Below are 21,879 nucleotides of genomic sequence, written 5' to 3'. Positions count from 1 at the left end.
GTTACTATAGTGAAATCTCACTATTTTAAATGTATTAATGTGTACAGTGTAGGAATATTTAAAATGAAACGGCTTAATTGGTTTTACCTTCCTCTGCTTCCTTAGATCTCTCCTGCCCATCTAATAGTGAATACCACCTGTGCTCCAGTCACATGTCTAACTGTGTAGAAAACCCACATCCTCAAGCAGTGAAGTGCAAAGAAGGCTGTTTCTGCAAAGCTGGGTTTTTCCACAGTGGTGGGGAATGTGTACCAAACTCTGAGTGTGGCTGCATTTATAATGGTGTTTACCATGAAATCCATGACAACTTCTACCCTGATGAACACTGTCAGCTGCACTGTGTATGTGTGAGCCATAATCAAGTGCAATGTACAAATCACACATGTCCAGATGGAACAAAATGTGCCATCAAAGATGGCCACCGTGCATGTCATGCATCACAACCTACTAAATGCACAGTCATGGGTGGCAGACATTTCAGGAGCTATAATGGACATAGCTTTGACTTTAATATGGGAAGCTGTTGTTACGTCCTATCCCAGGTTTGTGACAAAGAAGAGTCTGAGCCTACTGTTGTTATCCAGCAAGGTAGGCTGGACCTTATCATGCACGGAGTGAACATGTCATTGGGGATGGAGCATTTGGGAAAAGTAAAGGTAAGCATTTACAAATTTACAACACACATTGTTCAGAGTGCCTTAATTTTAATTTTAACATTTTAAATTTGCAGATTGATGGTGTTCTGAGGGGTCCTCCTATCAAGCTGGATCACATAGCAATACTGCATTCTGGCTCACTGACTCGAGTTGTTGTAGACACTGGGGTTGTTATCACTTATGGAGGGCCTAATCTGATACAAATAGTGATTCCTGCCTCCCATAGAAAAATGTGTGGCTTGTGTGGAAATGTCAGTGCTGCTGCTACAGATGACAGACAAAGTCTGAATGGCAGCCTAGCAAGTCATGTTTCCATCTTTGCATCTTCCTGGTCACTTTCACCACCTGGAACAAACTGCTCTGAAGAATGTGATCTCTGTTCAGTGTGTAACTCTACCATGACAGCTAAAATTGCCTCTAATAGCCTATGTGGCAAGCTGCTTGCTCCTGCAGGATCATTTAGTGGTTGCCACTCCACTGTGGACCCAGAGCCCTTCTTTCAGAACTGTGTGAATGACATGTGTATGTCTAATGGGAATGAAGAATTGTTTTGCAATAGGTTGAGAGAGTACACTTTTGCATGCCAGGAGGCAGGAGCTCAGGTCAAACCATGGAGGGGGGAGAAGTGCTGTGAGTATTATCACTCTTGACTTTCTTATATGTACATGTTACATTAGTCTGTCATGGTGTGCCAGTGCGTGTAAATCATACAGGACTGCACATATGCTTCTGTTGTAGTACATGCTAGAGCTCTGGCAAACTATACAGTGAATTTGCCAGATTGATATAAGGCTATCTGGACTCTGTACAGTATATGAACCCCTTTCTCTCTCCCACAGCACTCTCATGCCCTCAATACTCCCACTACAATATATGTGTTGGTGCGTGCCCTGAGTCCTGTGCCAATTTATCCGATATCCTCTGCCCGTGGCCCTGTTATGAGGGATGTCAATGTGACTCTGGATACACGCAGAGTGGAAATGGCTGTGTCAAAGCTGAGCAATGTGGTTGCTTCTACCATGGGCACTACTATGAGGCAAGTAGCTGCACATTATTAAAGGATAGGTCTGTCTTAAAACAGCAGTTATGTGCCCATATGAACACTAAAAGAGGTTTTCCTCACTGTAATCATTCCTCCTATTCATACTAACCATTCATTCAAATGCACTTTTAATGTAAGTGATGGGGGGGGGGCAAAATTCAGTGTGTCATTTTGTACAAAAATGCATTTAAAAGTTTATCTGAAGCTTATGAGGCTTCAGCAGTCAATGAGTTAGTCATATCAAGTGGATATCTGCCACATTTACAGCCTTTTTAGCATAAAATTCCTGCTTTGTGTTTCCTCAGACAGTGTTTCCCTGTTGAACTGCGGTGGAAGCATAGTAACAAAAAGAGGGACTTTGGCACTAAAACTGTAACGTTGAAAGATTCAACTAATTTGTACGACTGAAGCTTCATATTAGCTTCAGATAAACTTTTAAATATATTTTTGCACAGAAGGACTTTGGATTTTGGCTGCCATCAAAGTACATTATTAAGGAATCCTCTAATGGCTAAGAAAAACCTATTTCAATATTCATTTGGGCACCTAAAAATTGTTTTAAGACAGACTTGAAAAACTGTGAACCCATCCTTTTTAAGCTTATACCAACTATGTACATTTTCCCTTTATCACGGCAATTAATGTATGAATCTTCCTAATCTGTTGAAACTAAATATTAAACATGAGACCTGACCTGAAAACATTTGCTTTGTTTCACTTCTGATAAACCAATTAGTTCACTGAGGGTGTGGTGATGTAACACATTAACATATGTCTGCATTGCGAGTGTAGTTACAGACATGTTGCCAAAATCAGGCTAAACAGGTGACATGTCTTTGTTACGCCATGTACTGTTAATAACATGACTCATTAATGACTTGGACAAACACGTATATGCCTCACCTGTACCTGTGGCATGACTAATCATGAAATCCTAAGCCTTTGTGTTATTCTGAGTTGTTTTGTTTGCTTGGTGTTTTTAAAAAAAAAAAAAAAAAAAAAACAGTTGGGTAATTTGCACAGTGACTCACTGTTCTCTGTAGATTGGGGAGATAACGTGGGCTGAAGGATGCTCTGAGCAGTGTAACTGCTCTGCCGCTGCTACCATGCACTGTGAGCCAGCCTCTTGCCCCAAGGAAGAGAGCTGCACCCTCAACAATACCTGGGGCTGTTCAGGGAAAGGTAGGACCAGCTGGTTCTGCTGGGTTGTGTGACATTTCCTCACAGGGTAGCTGTTGTTCACTCCGCCATGCAACACTCGTCAGTCTTACATTATCAAATTTTGTTTTGCTGTTGGAGCTCATGCATACCACAAGGTGATTAGTTTTGTTGAGTGTCCTGTCATTTAACCCAAAACAAGGTTAACCCCTCACCCCTATTTGAATAGTCAATTATGTACTTAAAATCTCCTGTCTGCCTGGGGGCTTCAGCATGATTGCACTGCTTGTCAATCACAAGTAATAATGCACTTTTATGATTTCACTTGTCCTTACGAAAGCCTATGAAATTTGAATGTATGTCACAAATGACAATGTGTATTTACAACTAAAGCTATCCAAATACTTTTCCACATCCTGTGACGACAGAGTATTTGCACTTGAACTCATCGTTTGACAGCCACATTCAGTTCAGGAAATCTATTTATGAACTTTATTAATTTGTGAATAAGTTGAGTTTTAAACTCTGATTGTCTACAGGTATTTTTAGCTGCACATCTTCTAAATTGCCATTGTTCTGATCGATCTTTTTTTTTCTCCCTTATTTTTTCTTTTCAGCTGATTTTGAAAAATGTCAGAATAAAGAGACTTGTGACCAGAACCAACCTCTCCAAACCAAGTGTTGGGTACTGGGAGGCGCCCACTTCTACACTTTTGATGGACAAGTGTTTGAATTCCAAGGAAACTGTACCTACACTCTGATCCATGCATTGAATGACAGCAGTGAGAATGATACATTTTGGGTTGGAGTGCAGAAAGATAGGACCCCCAGTGAGGCTTCAGCTCTGAAAGCTATTCATGTCAAAGTGGCTAAAGACAATCTTACTATCTACAGAGGGGAAAACAGCCATGTTTGGGTAAGTTTGAATTTGGAGGCATAGTCACATCAGGGCTCTATCTTTGTTCTCATTATTTTTTTATTACAGGATCAGATGCCTGTCACCTATAAGTGATAAACCATCATTAATTTATATAAGAAATGCATCGTAAACTAAATTATACAAAATGTATCTGTGATCTCCCATAGATAAATGGCAAGAAAAAGCTCCTGCCTGTAACTCTACAGTTTGGACTTGTGAAGATTCATCAGAGTGGTGTGTTTGTTGTTGTAGATACTAATCTGGGCATTCAGATTAAGTATGACTGCTCTCATATTGCCACGATCACCATCTCTAATACAACAAAAGTCAGTGGTCTGTGTGGAAATAATAATGGCATCAAAGAGGATGACCTCCAGACCCCACAGGGTGAAGCAGTTGACTCTATCACTTTTGGCTGGAGCTGGAGAGTTTCTGATCAGGAAGCTCAGTGTACAGCAGATTGTGGAGATGCATGCTCACGCTGCTCTGCTAAACAGCTACAAGAGAAAAATGTAGCCAGTCAATGGATCTCCCTGCATGAGTACATTTGGTCACCACAAAATCCTCTCTACCTGTGCAAGGAAGTTGTTAACTACAGTAACATCTCCACAGCAGTGAGTATATTTGACATGTGCTCTAATAACGACACTCAGAAGGCCCTCTGCCCAATCTTGGAGGCCTATGCTGCAGCCTGCCAAAATGCTCAGATCCGGGTCGGGGAGTGGAGAAATAGCACCTTCTGTCGTAAGTAAATTTGTGTTACCATGAAGCGAATTTCATGAATTTATTTCTGTGATTTAAAATGTCTTACAAATTAGCACATAATTAATTGGCTACAGCTGTCTTGTTTTTCATTTTAATGTGCAGATATGCTTTACACATGACTAGACTCTCAAACCGCCACAAAATGTTCCTAAATATAACTGTTTAATAAGCCCCAGTCCCACTTATTATACTTAAAAGCCCAACTGCTGCATCTAATAAAACATATGTGCAGTTTTCCATGCATATTATTCATCATTCTTCTCTTCTCCTCCTTCTCTTCTCCTATCAGCTATGTCCTGCCCATTGAATAGCCATTATGAGTCCTGTGGCACGGCCTGCACTGCCACCTGTGAGGCCCCCTTCAGTTCAAGCCCCTGCACCCTGGCTTGTGTGGAGAGATGTCAGTGCAACCCAGGGTTCGTCCTGGACGGTGACACGTGTGTCCCCACCTCCCAGTGTGGCTGCACTCACAATGGTTACCACAGCAACCAGACTTTCTGGGCTGACGAGAGCTGTACCGAGCAGTGTATTTGTGACCCTTACACCCACCGGGCACAGTGTCATTTGGATTCTTGTGGCTCCAACGAATACTGTGGTCTTAACGATGGAGTAAGAAGCTGTGTGCCGCATCCCCAGCAGACATGCATGTACACCAGTCATCACATAGTCACCTTTGACCAGCATGACTATGAGTTGCATGGCACCTGTCAGTACCAGTTACTGGGCATGTGTGGACAGAGGCAAGGCCTTGATGCCATTCAGGTTCATGTAGATGGACACCTACAGTCAGAACTTCATGTCCTGGTCAGTGTGAGTGGTGTGCTTGTGGAGCTGAACAGTAAAAACACTGAGAAGATAGAGGTGAGTAGTATGCTGTTGTTGCGGTTTATTTCTTGCCTCCAAAATTTAACCCCAATTTAATGAGAAATATTTAATTTAGAAAATGTGTTGCCCTGTGTTGAATTTCAAATGCAGTTTTGGCACCCCCTACAGGTTGATGGTATCAAGAAGAACATGCCCTGTCACCTCAGCCCCACTGCACTAGCTTTCTCTTTGGGGCTGCATACTTACATCTACACAGACACAGGCTTTGTATTGAGTCTCAGCGTAGAGGGCATAGTCAGCATTAGTCTCTCCAGTAAATATGCTAATGCTACTTGTGGCCTGTGTGGTAACTTCAACTCTGATCCTGCTGATGACCTCACCGTAAATGGCACACAGGAGCGTCTCAGTCCTGAACATTTTGGAAAAGCTTGGAGAAGTGGTCAGAATCCTTGGTGTGTGGAGGGCTGTCTAGGAGGAAGTTGTCCAAAATGTTCATCTGAGCATTTGGCCCTCTACTCTGACCTGGAGGCTTGCGGGAAGATTCTGGAAGTTAATGGACCATTCAGACAGTGTCATGGTAAAGTGGACCCCTCCAGCTTTTACAAGCACTGCGTCAGTGACCTGTGTCTTCATGGAGGTCTCCAGCCTGCACTGTGTCACTCCCTGGCAGAGTACACTGCTGTCTGCCTTTCCCACAAGGCAACAGTTTATGCCTGGAGGAGCCCTGGATTTTGCTGTAAGTGTTGATGTGCTCTCAGCTCTGTTGTGCAAGTGAATTAAATTAATATCCTCTACAACTGTAACTGTGCTGTTTGGAGTTCAGCATCATTGCACTCCAAATATGGAGTTTGCAGAAGCCTGTACAAGCACATAACATTTCATTGTTTGAGTGCTGAATTGATATATATCACATGAAGATTATTTGCATACAAAGCAGACATATCTGTAGGTACTTCAGTTTTTTTCTGTGTACATCTATAGCAAGTTGAAAATTTAAGTATAAATCACATAGTGTTCATATTGGTATTGAGGCCACAACCTCTTAGCTGCTGTTGGACCACTAGATGGTACTAATGCATCACTGGTCAACCCTAACATTTTCTTGTCTTCCTGCCTAAAGTGACTGATGTCTCTCTGTATCTTTACAGACCAGTCATGTCCCTCCAGTACCAGCTACAGCATGAGTTCTGCCCCTGTTCACCTCTGCCTTGGCTGGCAGAATAACACTGTGCTGATGCCTCCAAACATTGGGGAGAACTGCCTCTGTGAAGCAGGTTTAGTTCACAGTGGCAGCCTCTGTGTCTATCCGGAAAGCTGTGGCTGCTTTCACCATGGAGAATACCTCAGGGCAGGGCAGGAGGTGTCTACATGCGAACTAAGCAGTTTATGTCATGCTGGGGGACACATGACTTATCGTAATGTCTCATGTGGGGAGGATGAGGAGTGTAAGCTTATTAAGGGTGTTCAAGGTTGCCACCCAAAAGCCAAAGTGGCACGCTGCTCTGTTGACGGATCCCAGTACACCACGTTTGATGGACAGGCATTTGAATTCCATGGTTCATGTAACTATACCCTGGTACAGACATGCTCTATCAAAAAACTGTATGTGGAGCCTGTTTTGATCGCTGCACAGGGCAACCATAGGGAGGGCAGGCAGATCTACTTGCAAGTCAATAAAATGACTTTTAAGATGTCAACAGATTTTCCTGGAAAAATTCAGGTATTTTGTGTGATTTCACAGCCTTCAGCATAATTTAGTCATTTCTTAGCATGCACTGCAAAGTAATTTTTCACAGCATACACAAACTGTATTGTATTATGTTTAAAAATGAATTATTTCTTTCAGGTAAATGGCGTTTATGAGAACCTCCCATTCATACAGAACAATGTCAGTGTACATCAGAAAAATGGATGGCACACCATCAAGACCCCACAGTCAGTTGAGATTATTTCAGACCTACGCAACCACATACAGGTCAAAATCCCCAACATTTACCACCAGACGACCTGTGGCCTTTGTGGGAACTACAATGATAATCCCTCAGATGACCTGCAGCTGCCAAATGGCACTGTAATCTATGATCCTGACATCTTTGGGCCATCGTGGAAGTTGTTTGATACAAAATCATCCTGCAGCGACACATGTGACCGCACCTGCCAACTCTGCCAGTCCCCTGTGCCCAAGTACACCTCTGACCTGTACTGTAGCCTCATCACCCAGCCGAGGGGACCATTCGCTTCTTGTCACCATTTAGTGTGCCCACATAAATACTACTCACGCTGCATGAAAAACCTTTGTGTTGCAGAGGGACAAAGCTGGGCCCTGTGTGATGCACTACAGACCTATGAGGCAGCATGCAAGGAGGCAGGAATGAATGTTAGCCTCTGGAGGAACACCACAGGCTGTGGTAAGCCCAACATCCTGGTTCATTAGTTTACAATGAATTAAGTTGAATGCAGAAAAATGTCTTACTGATTGACTGTCACATGTATTCTTTTTGTTTTTTGTTTTTTTTTAGCTTATCATTGTCCTCAATTCAGCCACTACAACCAGTGTACAAATGTTTGCTCCTCCCTGTGTCCTGAGATTAGCCAGGGAGAGCAGTGCCCCAGAGACTGTGAGGAAGGTTGCCAGTGTGATACTGAACACCTTTATGATGGTCATGCTTGTGTACCAGCAAAGCAGTGTGGCTGTGTACAGGATGGAAGGAGGTTTAAGGTCACAGAATTAAACACTTGTGTGCAGTCCTATTAGAAAAGAGTGTAATTTTACTAGTCTTTTACTTGAATTAGACTATTAACATTTGCAACATTTTAATTAAAAATCTTATTCAAATTAATATTTTAGTATTGAGTAAACTCAGTAAATGCATACTAGTACAGATTTTATTTGCTTCATTTGTTTTCTATTTTCAGGCCTCTGAGAGCAAACTTCTACAAAACTGTACTGTTAACTGCACCTGTGGGCCTCCTCTTATCTGCAAGCAACACTCGTGTCCTCCACTGCACAGTTGTATAGTTTCAGATGGAATCATGGGCTGTCACAAAGATGGTGAGCATTTAAAATAAAAATATTTTTAGATACAGATTTGTTTGTATTTATCGTACTTTTCAGTGTGTTAAAACTAAAATTGTTGTACTTTTCTTTAAGCAGAGCAAAACCTAGATCCATGTGAGGGAAAATGTGATGAATCAGAGATATGTTACTTGAGCAACGGTGTGCCCGTCTGTGAGAGCCATCAGGGTCTGTGCTGGGCCTGGGGAGGCCAGCACTACCACACCTTTGATGGGCTAAACTATGACTTTGGGGGTACCTGCACCTATCTGCTTGTAGCCAGCAAAGGGTCAGCATGTGGCCTAACACCCTTCAGTGTGTCCAAAAAGAATAACTGCACAGGAGCATCTGCCACACAGGTGGTGACTGTAAAAGCTCATGGGTTCATCATCAAGCTTGGTAGTGAAAAGGGCAGCATACATGTAAGTTAATGTCAGTTTCTGAATGACAGAGCTGACCAGATTTTGCTCCTGTCACTAATATATTTCCCCTTTATTTCCAGGTTAACGGTCAAGTAAATTATATTCCTGTTAATCTGTTACGGGGTAAGATCCAGGTCTCATACAAGGAAAGCAAAGCACTGCTGAAAACTGACTTTGGCATGCATGTAGTCTTTGACTGGAACTCCACCGTTCTTGTGACACTGAACTCACACTATAAGGGCAAAGTCTATGGGCTGTGTGGAAATTTTAACAGCAATCCTCAAGATGAATATGCTGTAACTACACCTGGTTCCCCTCCCATTAAGACAAGTGTGGAGCTGGCTCAAGCTTACCAGTTCTTAGATGGGGATCCCAACTGTTGTACTGGTTGTAAGCAGGAACTGGATGAAATGACCTTGGCTGCAGGTACAGTTTCTGAGGTTGCCTCAAGTCACAAGAGACTGTGTGCAGTGCTCGTGGATCTGAATGGTCCATATGCCCACTGTCACAGTCGAGTTGATCCAGACTCCTTCTATGAAAGTTGTATAACAGACCTCATACATAATGAAGGGTCAAAACTTTCTCTTGACCTGGCCATAAATTCCTACTCCATAGTTTGTGAAGAAACCAGTGATGACTACCACAGTGAGGTGACACTTGGTAAGTAGTCATGTTGAAGAGTGCAAATAATGTTTTAAAGTTTTCCTGCGACTATGGTGATGAAATAATGCACTAATAAATCATTTCAGCTGTCAGTTGTCCGCCAAATAGCCACTACAAGACCTGTGGCTCAGCCTGTCCTCCATCCTGTGAATTTAACACCACCGTCTGCAATAAGATGTGTGTTCAGAGCTGCTTCTGTAACCCTGGTTTCATCAGGAGTCCAGAGGGTTGTGTTCGTCCACAGCAGTGTGGGTGCACAGACTCCAGAGGCAAATACCACAGCCTAAACACAACTTTCTGGATCCCAGACAACTGTGGTCAACTCTGCGTCTGTGGGCCGGCTACTGGACAGGCCCACTGCAGCCCATCCCAGTGCCCCAGAGGGATGGTCTGCAAGAAACTACATCACAAGAGAGTGTGTCAACCTGAAAAACCCCACAACTGTACTATTGTCACTGGGCTGCATTTTACAACATTTGATGGACATCATTTTGACTTTAGAGACAGCTGTGCTTATTCATTAGTTCAAACCAACTCCAACCTAACTGGACTAACACCATTCAATATCACCATCTCTGATGCAAGTTGTCACAAAAGGCTTTTTCATAGCCTTACCATAACACTCTCAATATATGGTTTAAATGTAGTATTGAGAAAAGATGACCTAGGAAAGGTTTTGGTGAGTACTTTGCAAGGTGTTATTAACATAGCGTTAAAAAAATTAACCACTATATAATTCTAATGTATTGTTTCTTTTCACTCAGGTTGATGGACTGTATAAGCACTTACCATACTCTCACCAAACAGGCCATATAGATGCCTATCACACACCTTCATCTCTCATCATTCACACTGATGTGGGATTACAGCTGATCATCTATAAAACGGGCACTGTAATGGTTATCCTCCCCAGCAGTTATGGATCTTCTGTCTCTGGTCTTTGTGGGAATGCCAACACTGACCCTCATGACGACCAAATGATGTCCAATGAAGAGCATGCCCAAAATACACTGGAGTTTGCCCACAGCTGGAGGTCTGAGGGAGCAGAGGCCTGTAGATCCAGCTGTACTTCCAGACTGAAGCACTGTCCTGCAGAGGCACAGAAGCTTTATGGAGGCAGTGATTTTTGTGGGGTATTGTTGAACGAGCTAGGGCCATTTGCAGACTGTGCCTCAGTTTTGAGTCCCAAGCCATACTTCCACAGCTGTGTGGCAGATTCCTGTTCTTATGGGGGACACTACTCAGCACTCTGCAATTCCATTGCATCATATGCTGCTGCATGCCAAGCAGCTGAGCTGCCCATCAGGCACTGGAGGAGTGACACTTTCTGTGGTGAGTAAATGGCTGCCTGTTTTCCCATCAGTTAAACTTTATTTGCTGCATTATCACAGAAAAATAAAACACTTCACAGCTGATTATGGTAAAATGCCCTGCTTTTCAGACTCAAAGATATTACATGTGCAATACTAATGTGTGTCAGTGAGTTCAGGCTTACACCATTGGCAAATACTTGATGACTCTTGTTGACTTTGAGGCTTATGAAAATTTTATGCATGACAGCAATTATACAAACTTTGCACCACGCACACACACAGACCAAAATTGTGCAATTGTTTGACCTATGAGAGGTTTTTAAAACAAAAAACTACATCTGATTTGATACAATACAATTTTGACTACAATTCAGGAGCCACAGCAAAAGAATGTCCTAAATTATTCGATTGTCACATTCCTCATTTAACATGTTGTGCCTTTGCACAGTCTTTTACCATTTGCACTAGATAGATACACAAGGTAGATGTTGAAGTCTGTGGGTTCAGGGTTAAGCATTTTAACAGTGAAGGGGGTAAATTTAGGTAGTGAAACAAAACAATTCTGCAGGATGAAGTATGTTTGTAGAATATGACATGATACTTGTATAGTGAGATTTGTTGACTCTTTCTCCCCATAGGTATGTCGTGCCCTAAGAATAGCCACTACGAGTTGTGTGGACCTCGATGTCCTGTTGTATGCGCTGGACTGTCCTCTCCAGCAAACTGCAGTGGAGGTTGTGAGGAGGGTTGCCAGTGTGACCCTGGCTATGTCCTGAGTGATGGCCATTGTGTACTGGTTTCTGACTGTGGCTGCATGCATGAGGAAGAATATCACCCTGCTGGCTTCTTCTATTCCGGGAATAACTGCCAGAAATGTAACTGTAAAAGAGAAGTGACCTGCAATCCTTCACCGTGTAGCCCAATGGAGAGCTGCTCAGTAAAGGATGGCCTTGCCCAGTGTAGGCCTCTGCAGTACGGAATGTGCCAAATGTTTGCTGGATTTGGCTACATCACTTTTGATGGCTTGGTTCTGCCTCATCATGGAGCTTGCACGTATTTAGTGTCAGACCTCTCCTCTAAAGCCATGCATGACTATACTCTGCTGCTTAGCTTTGAGAAGGACAGAAATTACACTATTTTCTCAATCAGCAGACTGGTGTTTCGCTTGCCTTCACTGGAAGTGTCCATTGACCCAAAGACTCCATGGAAAATAGAAGTAAGCTCTGGAATATGCAAATATCTTAAATCTTTAAGGCTATAAAGATTTTATGAAATTAACTGGTCTCTGTCCTTTCAGGTAAATGGAGAAGAACACATTGTGCCTTTTGCCAATAGTAAACTTAAAGCATACCAAGATGGCAACAGGATGACTATCACAACTGTATCTGGGGTGAAACTTGAGTTGTCCTCCACACAGTACATCAGGTTAACTGTACCACAGGGATATGACGCCACAGCTTCGGGCCTCTGTGGGAATTTCAATGGAGACAAGTCTGATGACTTGGAACTGAGAAATGGTCATCTTGCCAAAAGCATTGCAGAGTTCTTGAACAGCTGGGCAGCAGCTGCCCCTGGACAGCATTGCACTGAGACTTGTGGGAGAAAATGTGATCAGTGCAGCTTGCCCTCAGAGGCCATAATGGCCTGTGATATCCTGTTGGCCAGGAGTATTGAATTCAGCCCTTGCTGGAACACAGGTGTGGAGCCCAATATTTACAGAGATATGTGCATCAGAGCAGTTTGTGCTGGGGCAGGGCATATGGAGGCTGCATGTCTAGCACTGGAAGCATATGCGGCATCCTGCCAGGCTAAAGGAATAACTATAGGATCATGGAGAAAGAACACCCCCTGCTGTAAGTGAATCATTTTGATCAGTTTAAATGAGGAGTAGATGATCCACTTCATTTTTTTTTTTTTTTTTTTTTTTTTTTTTTTTTACACACCACCAGCTCTCCAGTGTCCTGACCGCAGCAGCCCAAGTGAGTGTGTTGACTCCGGTTCCAACTCATGCCCTGCCATGCTGCAGCCTGGTTCTTCAGCTGCTGACTGTTCTGACAGCTGCCAGTGCCTGAAGGGAAATGTGTTTGATGGGGGCGAGTGTGTACCTTTCAGTCAGTGTGGGTGTGTTCTTCATGATAAATATATCAAGGTAAATATACAAGCTTAATACAAGCAGTGAAAGTTATACACATTCTCAAGAGTGAGTGATGGTGGTGTCATTATCTTTAATCAGAGCTCACATTGAGTATTTTAAATCAGCTGCAGAATTTCTGAGTCTTTTTCTCCTGTTCTTAGATGGATGAGCAACTGTATATTGAGGATTGCACCCAGAGATGCTGGTGCCATCCTTTGGGTGGGGTAATATGTGAGAACACAGCCTGCAGCCCTTGGCAGCAGTGTGCTCTGAGGAATGGTTCCTGGGACTGTCATGACAGACCTGATGTTTGTGAGCTCAAAGGCAGCCTGCAGGTCTCCACACTCAGTGGCCAGCAGCTGAGCTTAGAGCCCCAGTTATCCTATAGTCTGATGACCCTCTGTGACAAGGCCAGTGAGCAGTGGTTCAACCTGATCTCTTACCATGGACCTTGTGATGGGGACACCTCCAGACTTGTCACTGTGTTTCAAATCCTTCTGCAGGGATCATCAGTTGTGATCCAGGATGGCACAGTGAAGGTAAAATTCAATTTAGGATTCTGACTCATACAAACTGAAACATATTTTGAAAATTTTCCTTTCTTTATTTTCAAATCATTTTTCATAAAAAAAAAAAAATCAAAAAAAAAAATCCTCTGTTGCACCCCACAGGTGAATGGACGCGTTGTGTCCCTCCCTCACATTTTGCCATCAGGGATGTCCCTGTCATCTGGTGTGACCCAGGACAAGTCAGAGGTCACAGTGAACTTGAGGAGAGATGCAGGGATGGAGTCAGAGTTGGAGATGGAGATTGGTGTTACCATGGTGACAGTCAAGGTACCTCTCTGGTACTCAGGCAAATTGTGTGGTCTCTGTGGAAACCTTAATGACCTCCACTCACACAAGTCAGTCAAGTCATGGGTTCTCCCAGACTTTCCAGGCTGGTAAGTGAAACTCTCTACAACATTATGTGCATTCACTAACCGGTGTCAATGCTTAGAAATTGATTCAGGAATAAGTTTTGTTTCTCTTTTCACAGTGGCTTCACTGGATGATGACTGACCATTGAATATCCTGAGTAATGTGTATTGTTTGAATTTTGTAAATACAAAAAATATTTTAAAGATGTTGTATGGTCTCTCATTTGAACATTCATGGATTACATGCCCTTTTCAGAAAATTTTACATAATTCTGGCAGCACTCTTATGCCTACACTCCTTTTTTTTTTTTTCTTTTTTTTTTTTTTAAACAAGGTCATCTCTGGTTGATCAAGTTCCTAAAAAAATAGCAATGAGGGCACACCTTTTATCTAAATCCACAATGTCTATGTGTGTGCACAACTAAACCAGGCTGAAAGTCTGACCAAATGAACACCAATTAAATATTTGAGTTTTTTAATCACTATTTTATAAACATCTAATGCAAACTCTTGAGGGCCAAGTTATATTTACTTTCTCTCTTTCAAATAAATGCTGCTCTATCTACTGTTATACTTGGGTGGCACACAAAACAAACAGAAACCACCCTTTAGCATAACTGCTGCCACTTTACAGAAATGTTAGTTTTATTAAGGTTTGATTATTAGTTCCATGGAATTATCCACCCATTTTGTAAGCTTCACAAGGGAGACACCTTTGCTTACGAGCATGAACTGGCTTAAAGTATACAATTAAAATATCGGCAGAAATTGAGATTTGTGCATGCTAGTAATACAGTGCACAATAAGTAATGTGAAATTGAGGTTATCCCTAACTGATAAATGACACACATGACAAACCACTTTGTTTTGAAAGTAAAGCACTGAGTATCAATGAGGGTATCAAGTCACATTTTATCAAACCATTATACTATGCAATGGTTATTTAGCACCAGCAGTTTTTTTCAGCACATTTATATAGGAATGTGAGTATACTTTTTTGTATTCCTCAAAACCCAGCCCTATTATCAAACTAAACTGTTGGTGGGTCTGTTAACTTCTAACTTATGAGATAAGTTGTGATTTTGGTCTTATCACATTCTTGCCTTGCCCACTCTAAAATGGATAATGTTATTTGGTTACACCAGAATATACAATACAGCTGAATGTGGGCAAATAATTGACTTATACCTTCCTGTAGTTAACATTTCCAATGGCATTGGAAAAAAAATAATAATAAAATAAAACTGTGTCCTGTTGAATAAATAATAATAATAAAAGTAAAGTAAAATAAAAGTAATAAAAATGTATTGCTGATATCCAAATTTGTGTTTTTTTGACTGAATCTATGAAATGTCCAGGAAACAAAAGTTTTCTAAAGATGGTATGACTGTTTTCTCTCAAATACAGAAACAGCAAACAGCAAATAGTATTACAAACGCTTACAAATGTTGATCTTCTACACTCATACAAATTCTTAAGACGGTCATAGTAAATTCTTGGAAATAAATATCAGGATTTACAGTACATTTAACTGGGCGTGTTATAAAAGCAAAAGATAAATGTTTCATCTCGCATGTAAAGTTGGTATTGGACTTCACACTTATGTCAACATGCAGCAGGACCTATAAGTCACTGCCAAGTTCTGCCTTATTTGTTTTAGAGGAAGGGTATTGTTTTTCAAAGTCCTACCTGTTGGGCTTCAAGGTTTTTGATTGGTTGTGTTTTTGTTCGTATTTGTATATATAAGAATAGAACTGTAAAAAATTCATCATACGCCTCCTAGCAGGTAAGCACTGTTCATTCTGAGATCAATTAAACTGTCTGTTTAAATTAATGTATTAATACTACCCAAACTCATTTATAAACAGTTCTGTAGTTGATTAAGAATTTCTTTTTTCAGCCATGGGGACCCTGTTGCTGCTTTGTGCTTTGGGGGCTCTACTCAGCTGTAAGTATATTTTGTGATTTTTAATTTTTTTTAATTCACTTTCTATTATTATTTCAATTGTCAAGGACCCACTTGAATGTTATGCATTTTCAGTTCAATTTGATGTGTCCATGTATTTTAAGCAGTGTTAAATTGAACAAACACAGTATGTGGGCTTTGTTGGTTCAACCTTTTGTGTTAAAATCAGCATAATCTTTCATTTCATTAATATCTATCAAAAATCATGCCCACCATTAACAACTATTAAACCTGACTGAATGTGGCTCAGCTCAATTAATCAATCACAGCTGCTCTCCTCAAACCTTGGCTCAGTATTCCCCAGCAGGACATGTAGCCAAGTGATCGCTTAATTTGAAGCAATTTATCCAGATTGTCAACCCCATCAGTTGAGAGCATTGTTGTGCAGCCATACCAGGTGCTTGGGTGGATGAAGCAGAATGTTAAACAGGTGAAGAATTTGAGAGTGCAGCACATAAAGGATAGCCATCTAAATTGAAAATTGCTTTTGTTGGGAATAGCATTTACCTTCAACTGCTATTGAGTTGGAACTATTATACTGAATGGGTGAAACAGGAGTGTAATCTAAATCCCCCAGGCCCTGACTGAGCCCAGAAAAATGTTCTTTCCACAGCAAAGGCAGAGATATTGATAATATTTCCATTATACAATTATATTGTCTGCACAAGTGACTTATTGAGTGCTGCTGAGAAGCAGTCAAGTGACTATTCCTCAGTCTAAATCTCTCACAATGGTTATCAAGGAAAAAAGCAATCCATCCATTATAGACTAGCACTCATCCCGGCTTTTTAACTCTGAAATGAAGATATTTTTCAGTCAGTTTCTCTTTGCTGTCATATTGTCTCTTTGTGCTGTGCATGCGATCCAACACATCTCAAGCCAAGTTTTGTAGTGTTAGTCTGTGAATCCTTTGATTACCCTGGCACAAATAGTCTCATTCATTTCCTAACGCTTTTTTGACATATGATATTTTCTTATTACAAGTTTCGTGAACCCCTGTTTTATACCTGACTACTTAATTTTAGGTAGCTTGAAAGATTTTTCTCTCTCTCTTCTTTTGACATGTGTTTTTCTGTTTCCTTGCTCTTCCCCATCTGTCAGGTCCATCTAGTGCTGGATGGGCAGGGAGGGAGTTTGCCCTTTCGTTCATGCAGAATTATGCTGCAAACTATGATAGTCCTCGCTTCCAGTTATACATCAGCACTCTTCAGGCCGATTCTAAAGTGACAGTGCATGTGCCTCCCTTAAACTTCAAGAAAGAGGAAACTGTTAAAGCTGGAGAAGCGGTCACCATAAATCTCCCCACTAGTGTTGAGGTGTATGGCAGTAAGAGGTCTACCAACACAGTGCGCATTGAATCCTCAGCAGATGTGACTGTAACCTCCTTCAACTGCAAGCTGTATACAGCAGACACCTCTGTGGTATATCCTACCACCGAATGGGGAACAGAATATTTCATCTTTACACCTGAAGGATCCCCCTATGGTACCTATAAAGAGTTCTCTGTAACAAATGGAAAAGAGAGGAACAGAGTCCAGATTTGTCCACGAGGCATAATCAAGTTCGAGGGTCGTATCTATGGGAGTCACAGCACAATAGTTATAGATCTCCAGCCCTATGAGAGTGTTCAGCTACAAAGCAAGCATGAACTTTCCGGCACCAGAGTTGCCTCCCAGCACCCTGTTGCTGTTTTCACAGGTCACACTTGCACCTGGCGCTTCTCTAAATGTAACCATGTTTACGAGCAGCTGCTACCAGTAAACAAATGGGGATCCAACTTTATTGTGCCTCCCTTGAGCTTTCAGAATAGATATGACAGTGTCTACCTCCAGGCTTCCCAGCAAACCCAGATCACTGTCCAGAATGCCAACCGTAAAGATATTTATCATTTGACCAAGGGGCAGATGATGGAGATCAAATACCACGACCCTGATACACTGTCCATTCAAGCTGATCATGGTATCCAGGTCCTCATGCTCTTCAATGGTGTCAGACTAAACTGGAGAAACTTCTATGACCCTTTCTTGATTACCATCCTGCCCACCGACCGCTTCTGCTCCTCTTATTCTATGGAGGCTCAAGAGGGCTTTAAAAACAAAGCCCTGATTGTGGCAAAGACCAGTGTGACGGCAGGGATGCATATTGATGGTAACAACTTGCCCCGTGATGTCCAGTGGAAAAAGGTTGCAGGGACAGATTTCTCTTGGGCGTTGATGTCCTACGAACGAACCACTAGCAGCACCAGACACATTGTTTCCAGCTCTGGTTCTGTCTTTGCTCTCTACAGTTTAGGAATCAGCCAGATGAATGGTTATGGTGCCCCAGGACAATGTATACAGCCAGGTAAGGTACAGGTAGCAGTTCAAGACTTTCTCATCCCCCAATCCAATTTTGTTGATAACATATTGATTAAATTAAATATTATACATTACACAAAATGCAACTGGGATGACAAGTGGGAATTAACGGTGCAGTATTTCTGGTTTTCCAGGCAGTGATTCTTTGTCATGTAGTAGTATCACCTGCAGTGCCAATGAGGTGTGTGAAATGAATGGCGGGTATCCTTCATGTGTCCCCAAGAAAGACAAGCCTGGTATCTGCTGGGCCATAGGAGACCCCCACTACCGTACCTTTGACGGGCGATACTATAACTTCATGGGTACCTGCACCTACGTCATTGCCAAAAACTGTGCAAAGGGTGATAATCTCCCAGCCTTTGAGGTCCTCGCCCAAAATGAGAACAGAGGAAGCCTCAGGGTGTCGTATGTTGCCCTGGTCATGGTGAAGGTGTATGGGGTCACCATCACTGTAGTTCGATCTGAGACAGGTCGTGTAAGGGTAAGGCTTCTTATTTCTGTTGGTGAAAGATGGTTATTTTTTCAAACATTCATATTTTAAATATTATCCTAACTTCAATACATTGTGATTTAAACGTTTCTTTTGTGTAAAATTATGAACATATTAAAATGCATGACTTGATATTATATAATATCTAAATAACTGTCTTTCCTTGTTTTCTTTTTTTCTCAGATTGACAACACTCTGTGGGGTTTGCCAGTAACTTTGAACAACAACAAACTGATAATGTTTCAGAGCGGCCGCTCTGTTGTTATTAAGGCTGATTTTGGTCTGAGTGTCAATTACGACTGGGAACACCATCTTGTGGTGACTTTGTCCAGCAGTTATGCTGGTAAGACTTGTGGTCTCTGCGGCAACTTCAACGGCAACCCCAATGATGATTTCAACACACCCTCAGGCACTGAGGCAAGTGGGGTTGTGGCATTTGGAAGCAGCTGGAAGGTGCCAGGGCTGGTAAAAGGTGCTGTGTGTAGAGATGACTGTGAGGGTGGGTGTGAGCGATGTGAACACAGCCTGATGAAGAAGTGGGAGGGTGACGCATTTTGTGGGCTCATCTCACTGGTAGTAAATGGGCCATTCAGCAAATGCCATGCCACCATAGACCCCCAAGCATACCTGGAGAACTGTAAATATGATGTATGCATGGGAGGCGGCCTTCGACATTTCCTCTGCAGAGCGTTGGAAGCTTATACTCAAGCCTGCCAGGCTGCTGGGATCCAGGTTCAAGATTGGAGGGGGATGGCAAGATGTCGTAAGTAATGTTAGCAAAATTAATCACTGAATAAACATACATATATTTTTTTTTTTTATCAAACTCTATTCTCTTTCTTCTCCATAAAGCTGCTAAATGTCCCGCCAACAGCCACTATGAGCTCTGTGGCAATGCCTGCCCAGCCACTTGTTCTGACCCTAATGCTCCTTCCAAATGCAAGTGCCCATGTGTGGAGACCTGCACCTGTAATGCAGGCTTTCTTTTGAGCGGAGGTCAGTGTGTGCCTGCTGCTCAGTGTGGCTGTACCTACGAGGGTCGATACATTCCTGCAGGAGAGTCATTCTGGGCTGACCAGGGCTGTGGGCGATTGTGTAAATGTACTGCTGGAAGCAGGCGTGTGGAGTGTCAGGATAAAGGCTGTGGGGCAGGGCAGCAGTGCCAGGTGGTTGATGGCATTAGAAAGTGCCAAGTAATCTACAACACCTGCCGAGCCACAGGTGACCCCCATTATAAGACCTTTGACAAGAAGAAGTTTGACTTCCAGGGCACATGTGTGTACCAGCTAGCTGCACTCTGCTCCACGAACCCAGAGTTAGTGCCCTTTGAGGTGCTGGTGCAGAATGATCACCGGGGCAGCAAGGTGGTTTCCTACACCAAGCTAGTGGAGCTCAAGGTGTTCTCCTACAGCATTGTCATTACTAAGACACACAAGGGCCAGATTATGGTATGACCTGCGTAATGTCTGGTTTATAAACAGATTAATTTTTCCTGTGAATCATTTGGTCATATTCTACTGTATGCTATTTTGAATAATCAGTTTCAGTATATAAATATCATAATTGTGTCCTCCTCTAGGTAAACAATGAGCTGGTCAACATGCCTGTCACCCTGGACGGAGGAAAGGTGTTTGCGCTTAGCCATGGCTGGTACGCCAATGTCTACACAAACTTTGGCCTCGAAGTCTCCTTCGACTGGAAAAGTGCTGTGTATGTAACACTGCCCAACACCTACATGGGAGCTGTTTGTGGCCTTTGTGGCAACTACAATGGCAAACCCCAGGATGACCTGATTCCTAAGAATGGTCACAAACCCGTCTCACCAGCAGATTTTGGTGCCAGCTGGCGAGTGGCTGAGATCCCGGGCTGTGTTGAGGGCTGTAAAGGGGTGTGCCCTGATTGTGACATCACCCAGAAGGTTCAATATGAAAAAGGAGATTTCTGCGGTTTGATGAGGGACCCCAAAGGGCCGTTCCGTGACTGCCATGCTAAGGTGGACCCAGCTGAGTACTTTGAAGACTGTGTTTATGATGTATGCCTGTATAAGGGCCGGAAGGATGTGCTGTGTGAGGCTATTACAGCATACACAACTGCCTGTCAGGATGCAGGGGCCAAGGTGTACAGCTGGAGAACCAATCAGTTCTGTGGTGAGAAATGCATAGATTGTTTTTTTAATTACATAAAAGGCAGAGTGAGTATTGTTTACTATAACAGTGTAAAAAGTTTTAGTACAGTTTCTTATTATTCTTCAGTTATTTCATTGTGTTTTTCTTCCTTTTCAGGAAGTTTCGCAATCTCTGCCTTCATTTTAAATCTGTACTCTAAATTAAAATGTTTCCAGTAGAAAAAAAGCAACTTAAAATTCACATCATCTTTAATGTCCCTTGTCTACAGCGGTGAAATGTCAAGTCCACAGCCACTATGAAATCTGTGCAACTGCCTGTCCTGCCACTTGTCAGAGTCTGGCCCCTCCTCAAGGTTGTCAAGCTCACTGTAAGGAGGGCTGTTCCTGTGATGAGGGGTACATCCTCAGTGGAGATCGCTGTGTTCCCTTCTCAGACTGCGGCTGCCTCTATAAAGACCGGTACTACCGCATTGGCCAAGTCTTTTATCCCGATGGACAGTGTGAGGAGGAGTGCAAGTGCAAACAGGATGAAGAGGTAATGGATACTAAAGTGGAAAAATAAAAATAAAATAAAATAATAATAATTTGATACATGATCATTGTGAACTCGCTGTATGGAAATTCATTTGTTGGACTTTTATAACACTTTTCCAAACTGTTTTCCTCAGGTTGAGTGTAAGAAGTTCAAGTGTGGCCCTAATGAGAAGTGTAAAGTGGAGAATGGCAAACGACACTGTTTCCCTATTGGTAAGGGTGTGTGCCATGCCTCTGGTGACCCGCATTACAAATCATTCGACGGCAAATTATTTGATTTCCAGGGCTCCTGCACCTACACACTCTCCAAGAGCTGTGGGCTGGAGGGTACACACCTGACGGCCTTCTCTGTTAACGTGGAGAATGTTAAGTGGGATATGATAACAACCAACAATATAGTGTCTGTCACCAAGCTGGTTGCAGTGGAGGTTTACGGCTTAACTCTAATCATGAGGAACAACATGTTAGGAGTCCTGGTGAGCAAAGACACAAGCTCCATATTTGTAATACACTGAAATCTTTTGTTTGTATCATAT

At 42.4% G+C, this 21,879-nt stretch overlaps 1 protein-coding gene across 1 annotated transcript in view; it reads left to right on the top strand.

Moving 5' to 3' along the window:
- Positions 1–21,879, top strand: part of LOC137190674 (IgGFc-binding protein) — a 35,299-nt gene that overhangs the window by 4,968 nt on the left and 8,452 nt on the right. The window contains exons 7-35 of the mRNA XM_067600198.1: positions 106–656; positions 731–1,286; positions 1,496–1,692; positions 2,742–2,880; positions 3,474–3,772; positions 3,943–4,519; positions 4,830–5,401; positions 5,534–6,101; positions 6,514–7,085; positions 7,212–7,773; positions 7,885–8,084; positions 8,282–8,417; positions 8,517–8,842; positions 8,923–9,502; positions 9,592–10,184; positions 10,270–10,837; positions 11,457–12,034; positions 12,116–12,671; positions 12,768–12,967; positions 13,114–13,491; positions 13,624–13,895; positions 15,230–15,252; positions 16,939–18,180; positions 18,329–18,675; positions 18,868–19,447; positions 19,537–20,132; positions 20,264–20,831; positions 21,079–21,344; positions 21,478–21,819. Of these exons, the coding sequence (XP_067456299.1) occupies positions 106–656; positions 731–1,286; positions 1,496–1,692; positions 2,742–2,880; positions 3,474–3,772; positions 3,943–4,519; positions 4,830–5,401; positions 5,534–6,101; positions 6,514–7,085; positions 7,212–7,773; positions 7,885–8,084; positions 8,282–8,417; positions 8,517–8,842; positions 8,923–9,502; positions 9,592–10,184; positions 10,270–10,837; positions 11,457–12,034; positions 12,116–12,671; positions 12,768–12,967; positions 13,114–13,491; positions 13,624–13,895; positions 15,230–15,252; positions 16,939–18,180; positions 18,329–18,675; positions 18,868–19,447; positions 19,537–20,132; positions 20,264–20,831; positions 21,079–21,344; positions 21,478–21,819 (12,944 nt within the window). The remainder of the gene's footprint in view (positions 1–105; positions 657–730; positions 1,287–1,495; positions 1,693–2,741; positions 2,881–3,473; positions 3,773–3,942; positions 4,520–4,829; positions 5,402–5,533; positions 6,102–6,513; positions 7,086–7,211; positions 7,774–7,884; positions 8,085–8,281; positions 8,418–8,516; positions 8,843–8,922; positions 9,503–9,591; positions 10,185–10,269; positions 10,838–11,456; positions 12,035–12,115; positions 12,672–12,767; positions 12,968–13,113; positions 13,492–13,623; positions 13,896–15,229; positions 15,253–16,938; positions 18,181–18,328; positions 18,676–18,867; positions 19,448–19,536; positions 20,133–20,263; positions 20,832–21,078; positions 21,345–21,477; positions 21,820–21,879) is intronic.

Source organism: Thunnus thynnus, chromosome 10 (assembly GCF_963924715.1).
Source record: "Thunnus thynnus chromosome 10, fThuThy2.1, whole genome shotgun sequence".
NCBI classification, from domain to species: domain Eukaryota; kingdom Metazoa; phylum Chordata; class Actinopteri; order Scombriformes; family Scombridae; genus Thunnus; species Thunnus thynnus.
Note: the sequence above shows the minus strand (reverse complement) of the source record. Positions and strands in the feature narration are given on the sequence as shown.